The sequence below is a fragment of the Erpetoichthys calabaricus genome, chromosome 6, assembly GCF_900747795.2.
Source record: "Erpetoichthys calabaricus chromosome 6, fErpCal1.3, whole genome shotgun sequence".
NCBI lineage: Eukaryota > Metazoa > Chordata > Cladistia > Polypteriformes > Polypteridae > Erpetoichthys > Erpetoichthys calabaricus.
Window position 1 is genome coordinate 79829626 of NC_041399.2, and position 13248 is coordinate 79842873.

At 37.3% G+C, this 13248-nt stretch overlaps 1 protein-coding gene across 2 annotated transcripts in view; it reads left to right on the forward strand.

The window, feature by feature from the left end:
- The window catches only part of LOC114653422 (disks large-associated protein 1-like), a 518937-nt gene that overhangs the window by 443856 nt on the left and 61833 nt on the right, over positions 1 to 13248 (forward strand). The window contains exons 6-7 of one of the 2 annotated variants that reach the window (XM_051929152.1): positions 458 to 553; positions 2267 to 2652. In XM_051929152.1, coding sequence (XP_051785112.1) covers positions 458 to 553; positions 2267 to 2652 — 482 coding nt within the window. The remainder of the gene's footprint in view (positions 1 to 457; positions 554 to 2266; positions 2653 to 13248) is intronic. The other variant, XM_028803752.2, reaches the window with a different exon arrangement.

Below are 13248 nucleotides of genomic sequence, written 5' to 3' on the forward strand. Positions count from 1 at the left end.
CCATCCCTTTTTTTGTTTGTGTGTGTGTCCAGTGATGGATTAGTGCCCTGTCAAAGAATAGTTCTTATTCTGTGCCCAGTGCTCCCCCTGTAAGACTCTGAATTGGATTAAATGAGTCTGAGAAAATTGCGTTATAATATACTTCCAGGATGGGTTTGGCTCGTGACCCTGAACTGGAGAAGTAGATTTAGAAAATGGATAGATGAGTGGGTATATTGTTTTATATTTGTATTAATTAATTTTAAAAAATTAGCAAAATAAAGTCTGATTTTAAATATCACCCTTGACTTCAAAACGTAATATGTAAGAAGTAAGAGCTTACATGGAAATGTGGCTGGGTACCATGTAGTTGTTATATATGTAAAACACAGAGATTGCATGTATGCACTAAAAATGTTAAAAACAAGAAGTTTATAATCGTCCATCCAATCTTATGAACCCACTTCCTCCATTACAGGTTTTCGACCACCTATCCTGGCAGCAGCAGCAGCTACAAGGCAGGAACCAACACTGAATGGGACATCAATCCACCACAGGGCACACACACGCACAGGTACAATTTGGCATCACCATTCAACCTAACCTGTGATTTGAAAGGCAACCTGAGTATTTGAAGAAAATGCGCAAAGACTCACTTAAACATTCAAAGTACACTGAAACAGGGGGCTGGCTAAGGGATGAACTCTGGTCTGTGGAGCTATGAGGTAGAATCACTCGCCTTTGCACCCTGACCTGACACACTTTCTGCATTAAAGTGCTTTTATATACAAGGGTGGGCAAAAGCAGGTTTACAGTTGTTTGTATGGAAAAAGACATGTAGGTTATGATTATTACAATAGCTTTATTAACTCAATAGCTTTAACAAGAAGAGGAAGACGCATAATACAAATAAATAATCCAATCTTGAAAAAATAAATAATAATACAAGAATAAAGTCTGTGTTTCATGTACTCACAACTGTAAACCTACCTTTGCCCATTCAAATTAATAAATTAATAAACAACTTCATTGCTATTTGTAAAGAGAAATATAGTGTATATTTAAAACAGATTGGTGACATACAGTATTCAGAATTCCTCACAGATATTTTATTAACGTTTTTGTTGACTGCCCCTTCCCTTAAAGCGGTGGTCTCTAATTACCTATCATTATCCAATACACTTTCATTTTTAATCATTTTAGTCTATTAGACCAAATCCATGCTAAGAGGTACTGAGCCAAAATAGTATCATTGTTTCAGTGCCCCTATATAAAATACTTATGCTATGCGCTGTCAGTCTTGAGTGGTGCTTTTCAATATACACTGTCCAGCTAAGAGTGGCCTCATCTCTTAAGAGCTGCCTTTTGAAGAGCACCGGCTTGGTTTTGATTTCTTCACCATGCCCAATGAGCAGGTAGTGACAGAGAGTGTGCTGTCATCTATTTTTTTTTTAACTTTATTCCCCCTCTTTTTACTTAAAAGGCCTCTCATCCATTGATAAGAATGTGTTCCTTATAAAATGATGTTGCCATATTTAAATTTCCACTCCATTATACTGTGGGTTGCTTATACTGTATTACTGTAGGCATCTTGAGTTTTTCTATTTTTATGTATACTTTGTCATTCACAAAAATGACATGTCAGACTAAATTCTTGAGCACCATTTGAACATCAGAGGAAGGGAATCAACATGTGTATACATGTGTACATTAATGTGAGCATCTGCACAGCACTATCATAGGATGCGCCATGGAAATTTAGACTGTTTGGCAGTCAGAGGTGCATCTTTCATATGATAAAAATAAAACCTTTCACTGGTTAAAACTGAAAAACTGACAGTATTATTTTTTAACATTTTAATAGGCTTCCACTTGGCTTTAACAACCTGACAAAATAAAAGACTGTACTCACTCACATAGGTTCAGAGTAGACCATTAACCCCACATGCACACACATCTACGGCTATGTGAGAAAGTCCTCTGCAGTCACAGAGAGAACATGTAAACCACACAGGCAGTGACCTGAACTGAGATTTGAACTCAGGATTAAAATCACTTAAATCTGCTTGTGCTCCAGCTTCACAAAATATATGTAAACAGTTGTACCACATATCTGTACTTCTAAAAATGCTTTGGGATAGTGTTTGCTATTGAATGGCATCTATATCAATTGAAAGCTGTGTTGCTGTTATGTTTGGCTTAGAGTAAATGAATGAATGCACTTGCTTTATAACATAACTCAAATGTTAGTCCTAAATCTCTTGCCTAAATGTTTTTGTTTTCCCAGTGTCATCATGCATAACCACATACAAGAAGACGCCTCCTCCAGTTCCCCCAAGAACAGCAACAAAGCCCTTCATCTCCATTACAGCTCAGAGCAGCACAGAATCTGCTCAGGATGCCTATATGGATGGCCAAGGACAAAGAGGAGACATCAACAGCCAGTCTGCCCTGAGTAACTCGACAGAGAGTATAGACAGTATGAAAGCCTTAACAGCTGCTATCGAGGCAGCAAATGCACAGGTTCATGGCCCAGCCAGTCAGCATGTGAGCAACAGCACAATCACCATTACCTCTACATCCGCTATGATGAGTGACAAAGGTGGACATACCTCTGAGGACTCCAAGAGAGATGTACTTCGCAAGAGCAAGTGCTTGTCCATTGGAATACAGGTACATGGCAAAGCTGCACTTTTCATACTTTGTCCTGATAGCTGAGGACTGGCACAATATGCGCTGTCTGATCTGCATATTTCTAACTGGTTGTAGGTTTATTTATTAACTGATACTACTTTTAAAAACATAGTTTGAAATGTTACCTTGCCGTTGCTCATCAAAAACATGTTTTGATAACTGAAGAGAGCAAATTGTGTTTGTAATACTTACTTAGAACCACTTATTTCTGCAAGGATGCCCCAAATGTTGAATTACCTTGAGACAGGCATCAAGGTATCTACAAACAGTACAATATAATGGCATCCTTTTCAAATGAAGTTAGATGGAGAATACAAATGTGTTTTTCCTGAAGTTATTAAATGTTTTCATTTTATCAAAAAAATTTATATGTGAGACATAATGTTGGTATTTTTCTGAAGTTCTTTGTTTATTTAACAAGGATGGTCACTTTTCATTAATGGTCTAATTTTCATTAGAGCCTAAAAGGTGGTTGTGTGGTATGGTACAGAAAGTATCACAAAAGAAACTTACTTCCATAATATTCTCAAACCTGTGTAACTGAGAGCCATGGGAGGTCAGAGCTTATCCCAGCAGCACTTGGTGCAAGGCAGGGAGCAAGCCTGTCCCACTCACACACATGCCCACACTGCTGCAGAGCTGACTAATGAAATAACTGACACATCGGTCCTCTGCTTTTCTGTATTTACATGCTTCCCCTTGGCCATATTATCCGTAGCTATGGACTGGGTTATCATTTTTATGCAGATGATACTCAACTGTACTTCAATGTTAAAAGTGGAACTTCATCAGAGCTTTCTCAGCTCACAACCTGCCTTAGTGAAATTAAAACCTGGATGGAGCAGAACTCTTTAAAATTAAATTGCAATAAAACTGAACTCCTGCAAATTGGCACTAAAATGCAACTTAATAAAATGAGCTCCTTCCCAGTCCATCTTGGCAGTGATCTCATCAGACCTGCCTCTACTGTAAAAAATCTTGGTATCATTTTTGATTCCTCCCTCTCTTATTCTGCCCACATAAATCACATTAAGAAACTTTCTTACTTTCATCTCCATAACATATCCCGTGTTCGCTCCTTCCTCTCCTTCTCTAATGCTGAGAAACTTGTCCATGCTTTTATCACATCCTGCATCGATTATTGTAATTCCCTAATGGCAGGTGCCCCTTCTAATCTTATATCACAGCTCCAGCTTATTCAAAACTCAGCTGCAAGAGTCCTTACTTGAACCAGCAGCAGCGAGCACATAACACCCATCCTGCTCCATCTTCACTGGCTCCCTGTGTCTTACAGAATCAAATATAAAATCCTACTAATAACCTACAAAGCCTTAAATAACCTCGTGCCAAACTACATCAGTGGCCTTCTCCATCACTATGTGCCTGCACGCCCACTAAGTTTCTCTGATTCTGGCAATCTTGTTGTGCCCCTCACTAATCTACACTCCATGGGTGACAGGGCCTTCAGCTGTATAGCGCCCAGACTCTGGAATGACCTACCGAAATTAATCAGGTCAGCTGACTCCACGAATTCTTTTAAAAAACAACTCAAAACTCATCTGTTCAGGAGGGCTTTTAGCTCTACTTGACTTTATTACCCTTCTCTCAGTTTACCTCTCTGTCAAGTTGCTCATGTAACCTGTATGTGTGTGTGCTAGACCATCAATTATGTTGTCTGTTTTTTTTTCCAGAATTCACTGTCTTAATCTTCTTTATTTATTTATCTGGTTTGTACAATGCTATATACTGTATACACTGCCGTTCTTTATTATATTCTGTAAGTGCCTTGAGCATGGGAAAGGCACTATATAAATAAAATGTATTATTATCTTAGGGAATATGGGAGGAAAAACCATAACTATTGGTTCCAGGATTTCAACCATGACGCTGGATCAGTGAAGTTGCAATTCTAGCTTCTGTGCTACCATGCTGCCACTTTTTCAGATTATAGAGGCAGCATTCTGCTTGCCATTTAATTTTCCTCATTGAATGGATAGAACTTTTATCTTGATAGTTCACATAGGACCAGAGAAATTTATATAATACTAATGACATACTTTTTGAAATTGAGTGATCCCTTTAATTTTTCAGCTAATGAATGATTCATGAGCAACTCAGACATATCACGCAAGGTAGTAGATTACAAAGAAGACTACATGTGGATCCTCGTTGCTACTAACTTGCAATTGGACGTAGTACAATCTGCGCTAGTCTGCCTGCAGCCATTGTAGATTGGCACTTACATTGCCCTTTACCGGCTATTAAATGTGAAACAGCATCACATTTTTTCTGATTTTTTAACGATTAAATGAATTTTTTGCTGAAGCTGGATTTTTGTGGGCTTCAGTACCATGAGATTAATCCATTAGTGAAAACTGTATTTTCCTTAAATTAGCTGTAAATGCCCAATAATTTCTTGTCAGTTACTCACGGACACGGACCTGCAGCTTTGCACTTATACATATATTTTTGTATTTAAAACGTAAATAAGATCAAGACAAAAAAAAAGAATTCAGGTGGAATTCGAAACACAGTGCCACTAACTTGCAGTCAGACATGCTCTCATCTCTGCTATTTTGCAATCAATGTACAGTAGAACAGCACAAAGTCAGAGCTTTCGGACTGTTGAATGCAAAACTTCATCCCAGTTTTCTCCAGTTTCTCACCATTAAATTTATCTTTTAAGAAGTTTGGATGTTTCTAAGCTATTACCAAAATATTTTTCTGCAACTAGGAAAGAATCTCTTGTTAGTCAGGGAGTGAGTCAGGGATGTGTAGCTTTTTATACATGTAGTATGCAGATATGGGATAAGGAGGGCTGATAATGCTCCGATTATTAAGGATGTCTGACTGTATTAGCATATCTGAAATCACATATTGGTTCACAGATGTTCACCTGTAAAGCCTCTAGACCAGTGGTTCACAAACTCGGTCCTGGGGACCCACGGTGGCTGCAAGTTTTTGTTCCAAGCAGACTCACAATCACTAATAATAGTTGAACTCAGTTAATTAGCTGGTCTTTTTTTCCTCTTCTTTTATTGTGCATTCAGAAAAGCGCAGCAGTATGATTTTTCAATGTATAAGATGTTTAAAAATATTTCTGTTTTTCTATAGCTTTGAATGCTTAACTCTTGTTTGTTGTTTTCCTGCTGTTTTGTTTTCTGTGTTGTTTTCTCCCTTCATTGTATCCTAATGATGACAATCAACCACAAGCAGAGCAGACTCCCTGGCAAACAACACTGAATGATGAAAGGATGCAACTACTTCAATGTCAGACTCACTAATTAGTAAATAACTGGATTAAATAATTAGAGTACCTGGAAAACTAGAATGAAAATATTGGTTAAGAAGTAAAAAAATGCCTACATTATCCCATATAACTGCTTATTACATTTTAACGGAAAGTTACCAACTTGGTTCTGTAATGTCTACATTGATGCCAAAACACAGAAACTGTGAAATAACAGCTGACTTAATCAGACTAGGCGTCCAATAAAAACAAAAGTTGGTTGTAACAAAAACCTGCAGCACTACGGGACAGTTGCAATGTACCTGAGATAGCACCGTACCAGCTGTGGATCAAGAGTAGACTATGTAGTACGGAAATAAGAGGAAATGATGTTCAGGTCTAAATGCTGTTGCAGTGAACAGTGGAACAAGATCAATACCAAGTTTAGCTGATATGCAGATTGTCTCGTTGTTGTTTCATGTTTCTCCTCTGTTTGCTCAGCTGGCCGTTTGATTACCCATTAATGGAGGTGCAACAACAATTAACATCTCACCCTCTCTCAATTAATGACTTGCAGCTGCACATTCCTCACGATTTAAAGGGACGGAGCGCAAAGAAAAAGTCCAGCCTCATGTAAACTTAATAAAAATAACTGCATTGGCTAAACTACATTAAATCAAATTGAGTGTCACTGTTGTTATAGTAAATGTTATTCATATCGAACGTCTCAGAAGTGCATGAAATATATGGAAACTATAGAGAAAGTAACAACAGCAAAATGAATGTTAGTAAAATCAAATGTGAAGTATAATTGTCTCTCTACAACTCATGAGTGAATGATGATCTACTATCAGGATGACCTGGGTGCACGCCCTGGCACATGCGAGATAAAAGTAATGCAGGTGTTGTACCGAATTAACTATATCACATCATCACCCCACCTTGGTGTGCATGCACATCACCCAAGCCAATAGATATTATTTCATCTTTCTTGAGATTAATATGTAACTGCTATTGATTTGTTCTAGAATACTATTAGGAAAACCTGTAGTGATTGTAATATCACATTTATTTTGTATTTTGTGTGTTACTGCATTTTGCATTAAGCAGTATTATTCAACTGTAGCTTCAACAGGATTTTAGGATGTTGATACCACCTCTGCTGAATAATATCTAAGGTGGAAAGTGAGAATCACTTCAGATTTCATCTGCTGTCACCAACTAACCTGAAGATTATGCCCAAGAAATTTCACTTCTCCCCAAATGTAGTTGCGTTGCAGCTACAGTCGTCAAAATATTTAACATTTCACCCTATTCTCAATAGCACCAGCATTTTTCTTTTTCAGTGGTCCTTCACGCTCTTCCATGCAATACACATACATGGTACTTTCAGCATTGTATGGTGCATGCCTTAAAACTCTGCTCCCAGAGATAATGCCCTATTGAAGAGCAAACTTCACAGTAGAGCAAAGGAGCTATATAATACATAGCATGAGCGATCTCATATCAGAACTCTTAAAGATGACTCTCTGCCGGAGTACAGTATGGAGGAAACTAATAGAATTTTTAATGCACACTGTCCGAACTAGTGGCGAGCAGTTTCTTAAGTAGAGACACCGACTCTGCCTCTTTTTACTGAAAATTAATAATGGTTAAAATTATTTTGATTCGTAAATTTTTCTATTTCTTATATTATGCAATATAAGTATTTCCATGCAACGCTTGTATTTTTCTGTGGCACTGAGTTAAATATATTTGATTCAGTATCATGTTATATTGCAGTACAAAAATAAATATAAAATATGTTTTTGATATTTTTAATAGCATATCTGTACTTTTTCATGTCCATAATATTCTGTCTGAATGCATGCAGAATTTATTTTGTAATATAACCTACTGTACAAAGTCTAATAAACCTGCTCACAAGGTAGTTTAACTCGGTTCACACCTTTGCATCTGCCTCCCTCATATTATACAGGGCTCTTACCTGCTTCAAAGGGTGAGAGGAGTTACGCGCCATTGAAACGTCATAAGGGTTGATAGCTCCCTTTCCACTGCCAGCTCCTTGGCTGTTGTAAAGATGTTCTCAGAATAACTTGTCTCTGAACAACGATGGCTGTGTCAACTTCCTGCACAGTTGCTTTCACAATCACAACTTGATTGCAGCCAAAGGAATTCCTTCAGTTCACAATGTCCCACTGACTAGCTGTCATCATCAGCCCATCGTTTCAAGTTCCAACTGGCCCTGGTATGCCTTCCTTAATGCCAACCCTTCTCTGACCTGTTTTGCCATTCATATTTGTGAGTCTCATCCTTCTATGCCAGGCCACAGGCAGTGAAACATCTACAGGCTTTGCATTTGATTTACAATATGAAGGGCAAATTACTCGGTACTAACTAGTGAAAAGATATATAAGGCAACAAAAAATGCAAAAGAGAGTCAGTAAAAAGTAAGCATGAAGTGCCTGAAGAAGGGAGGATCAATTTACTGTCTCTCAAGCAAAAATGTGCAAAGTATTATCCAAATACTGTAAATGGGAAAACGTCTCTGATGACATAAACATACACCCGCCTCAGTTTTTACTTAATCGTTGGACTTTAATTAATATTGTAAAGTTAGCCTGATGCTCCATACTCAGTGTTTGTAATCTTTAAAAGCGCATGTTTGAGCAGTGTTTAGTGAAAAAGAAAGCTTAAGTGAGGTTAGAAATCCTGTGCCATGCCTCCGAAGTGTAAAGCGTTCCCTAGTCAATGTTTGTGTGGATTTTGCATTCTCTCTGTGTCTCCATGGGTTTCCTATTGATACTTTAGTTTCATCATGCATTTTAGGTTAATCATTGACTCTGCAGTGGCAGTTTGAGTGAACATGCCCTGCTATGAAGTAAAGCAGCATTTATGCCTGATGCTGCTAGATGGGTTCAGCCATCCTATAATCACAGATGTGTGGAAGGGGCTGGTGAATGAATGGATGGAAAGTTTTACATATATTGATGGCTTGGATAATCATTAATGAACACTGCTATGCTAAAAGGCAGTAATAGAAGGAGAGGAGGATCCTCTGGAATGCTGCAGAGGTGCCATCATCATCCTGTCATAAAGGGTTTAAAACAATGCAACCTTTCCTACTGACGAAATGTGTTAGTACTTTCGCCCATTAATAACACCCTAAGGACCAGTTTTAAATAAGACGGGGGTTCATTTTTGCTGATGTCTTTTCTTCAGTGTTTTGATTTTGGCTGTTATTTTTTGCATTTGGATGAACATTGCCTCTTGTGTTCACATGAGGTTTCTCCACTTAGTTTGGTTTTCCATAAGATATGCATGTTTGGCTAAATTACTTTAATATGTGTATGAGAAAATGCCCTGGGATGGACTGAAGTCCTATCCAGGGTTGTTTATTTGGTGTTCTCCCGACACTGAGAGGAGATGTTTTGGCTTCCTGTGACTTTGCATTGGAATAAGAATGTTTCTGTAATGAAAAAAAATCATAGTTTCTGTGTTGAACAATGAAGCATATGGAAAAATTCAAGTTAGGTTGATGAAAGAGAATCTATCACAGGTCATTATACATTCCTTTTGCGTATATACTATAAGACAGTTACAAAAGCAGGCTGACACATGCCCACATATTTCAGTACTCCTATATACTGTAATGTTTAGCTTTAATTTCAATATTAATAAATATTAAGTTAAAAAACACACTTACAATGCAGAAACACAATAAGAAAACAACACTGCCACATTTCCCCAATTGCAAGAAAAAGAATTCCATTCCATAATAATTTTCTGGGGGTTTTCTGGGGACTCTAAACTGGTCCAGTATGAGCGTAGGTGTGTGCCTGAGTTCATGCTTTAAATGGACTGACACCGCTAACAGGGTTGGCTCTGTGACAAATGAGAATGTCTTTCCATTAGAATACGCATCATTGTCTTTGTTTTCCAAGTGACAGAGATTGTAATTGCTAATCCAGAAACCTAAACCAAAAGGACAAGCAGGGGTGATCAATCAAATAAACTTTGTTTAGGGGAATACCAGAAATGCATTAATGAGAGCAACAGTTACAAACCTGACATTTCTAAACAATTACTTTTCATTCTTTTGCAAGTGTGGGTCTTTCTTTTATTGCTATTTAAGGTCTCATAAGCTACATAATCACCCGATATGAGTGTAGAATTCACTAAGCAATGATAAGTATGGAAGGTTGCATGACAAAAAAACCATGCAGCAGTAAGAAGGGAAAAACAGAAACAAAATCAACGTAACATTCTTAAATTTCAATTCAGGGTTCTAAGGCCTCAAGAATATATTAAAGTCAAATGGATACTGATACAAAAACAACAAAAATTCCTTAAACCTGAGTTAAACCAGACACATTGCAGCTTTGTGCCAAATGCTTCCAGTATAAGTGGTGGCTCAGAATATCCCTGCAAATTGAATTAAAGCAGGTATGGGATAGATAGATAGATAGATAGATAGATAGATAGATAGATAGATAGATAGATAGATAGATAGATAGATAGATAGATAGATAGATAGATAGATAGATAGATAGATAGATAGATAGATAGATAGATAGATAGATAGATAGATAGATAGATAGAGATTTATTTTATATTCAAATGAATATCTCTTAAGCAAATGTCTTGTGCTACCCACAGTTCAAATTCTGAATCCTGGCCTGCTCAAACTTTCAAATGATCTCCTCAGGGCTCCTCTTGACTGTGCCTGAAGTATACAAACACGTACAGAAAGAGAACTCACCACTCTTGCTGACATCCTTAACAGTTGGTATTTCTGACCAGTGTTCAGTAGACTGTTTTATCTTTGGGAAAAGTATTAAGCTTACTTTATGAATTTGATACGCGGGATGATTGAAAAGCAGAATATAGTATTAAATGTCTGATTATACTACATCTTTCTCATTAAAGCCTCATCAAGTGACACACAAGGAAGGCTCAACTCCTGAAATTTTGCGTCTCTAAACTTTTTGTGCAAGTAAATTTCACCCATTTTTTCATGATGGACGCACTGACCCTCTTCTAGATATTTAACACTTGCTGATTTGATTTTGTTAGCTTTCTAACTCATGAACTCATTTAATCAAATAAAAGTTGATCACAACATCTTTAGACACAAAGCTGGAAACAGCCAAGAATGGGATGCAAATTCAGCACATTCCCACTTAAATCAGATTAATTTAGACCTGCAAATCAGCATGACCTGCATGTGTTTGGGATGTGGAAGGAAAAAACAAACATATGGACACAGATTGCTCTTCACACAGGCTGGGGTTTAAAACCAGGAGTCTGGAGCTATGATACAGCAGGATTTACTACTGTGCCACATAACATCTGGGTCTATAGCCTAAATAAGTAGAATAATGTGTTCCTGTATTATCAAGATATAAACAGCAGTTTCCTGGTTTAGGATAAGGATTGGTTTTATCTCCGAGTAGAAGACGGCTAATTTGATCTGTCAACAAGCTAAACCTCAGTATGGCAGAAGCAGTTTGACTTTTTTTATTTTAGCTACTACAGTGACAGTAATAATAGCTTAAAAATTGGAATGATGTAAAATATTACAACAGTGAATGATACCTCCTCTTCTTAGTTCTGACAGGTCAAAAGTGCAAATTTACTTCATATTCGTCATCAGTTTTTTTACTTGTCCTTGAGATTTAATGCTGTAACTTTTTAAATTGCTCTTCCATCTCAACTTACTCAACATGATGCAGCTCAATAAAATGTACTGTATCTAGATGTGGAAACTAAAGGAAATACCAGAAACATGATGCCACACAGGGAAATAGCGTATATTTAAACCAGATCTTCATTTACAGTGGCAAAAAAAAAACAAGATGTCATTCTTACCCTCTACCCCATTTTGTAAATCTCTTAGAGGGTGTGTAAGCTTTATCAAGTACCAGATATGATCTGAAAGCTACTGACCATCTAATTGTTAAACTTTCATTTAACAGGAACTGCAACCTGGTAAGGCCTGCTAACACATTTTAAACCATTAGTGCAATTCCAGGTTTACTGTTTAATCCTTAGCAAGTCATTTAACCAGGCAGTGTTTCAGTTGTAAAATATATAGATTAGGGTGGTCCACAAACCAATACAAGGAGTTGATGTTTGTCAAATCATTTCTCCACAAGGCTTATTTTTGTCCATTATGGAAAGTTTGCTTTCCCTGTGAAATTTTGACCTGATTGTGAAAATTTTAGAAGTCACTCCATTCTACATATTTTATTGTATTGTTACTACATGTGATTAGTAAACTATATACAAAATGAAACAGAGAACATTCTAGTACTAAGGTGGAATTCTGAGAACATTCTTATATTAAGTAAGCGTTCCTGATGACAGAGTCTCAGCAGAAACAAAGGAAAAGATAGTGTAAAGCCTACAGTGGCCACCATTACCAGCCATGTCTCAATGTCTTAAATTGATAAATGAATCTGAACAGATGAGGTTGGAAGATCCTGTGGCAGAATGAACAACATCCTTCTTTGATGTCCTTATGGAGTACTAGGGTGTTGTACCATGTTAGCCATTATTAATGTAGTGAGAAGTCAAGCAAAATGACATCTTTTATTGGCTAACTGAAAAGATTACAATATGCAAGCTTTCGAGGCATGTAATTTCCTGAAGAAGGAGTCTAAGTTGCCTCAGAAGCTTGCATATTGTAATCTTTTCAGTTAGCCAATAAAAGATGTCATTTTGCTTGACTTCTCACTATGTCCTTATGGAGAAAGGCAAAGAAAGGTCTCAGTCATTTCTCAAGAAACCAGCAGAACATTGGACATGTGATCCAATCTTCAATGAATTTTGTGAACAGTCCACACACAGGCCAGTTTGTGAATGACACAGCTGAAAGAGGAATCGTAAAGAATAATGAAATACTGACAAAGGACAAGAAGCAGGAATTGCTCATTTTTAACTGGTTGCAATCCAGAATTTTCTTACTGCATCAAAGACAGTGCTAATATTGATGACCTACAAGTGTAGAACAGTTGTCCGCTGTTCAGGTCAGATGACAAGAAAACTGCCCAACGGAGTGAACTCTAAATGTTTATTACCGTCATTAAAATTTTGTGTGTTTGTTTTAATGTGCTAAAGAATAAAACTAGTCCTGTGGAGAACTTGAATTTGTGTTTTTTCATACCTTCCTAATTTATAGACATAAATACACAGTTTATTACAATATATACATACATTTTACAGTCCCTCAATATTCTGTGGGCAGCCACTACTGCTTGAGACTTCTGGCACATGGAGCCAATGAGTCTCTGAGTCTGTAGTTGCGGGATGGACAGTGGCAAGGAAAGGATCCGGTTTCTGGA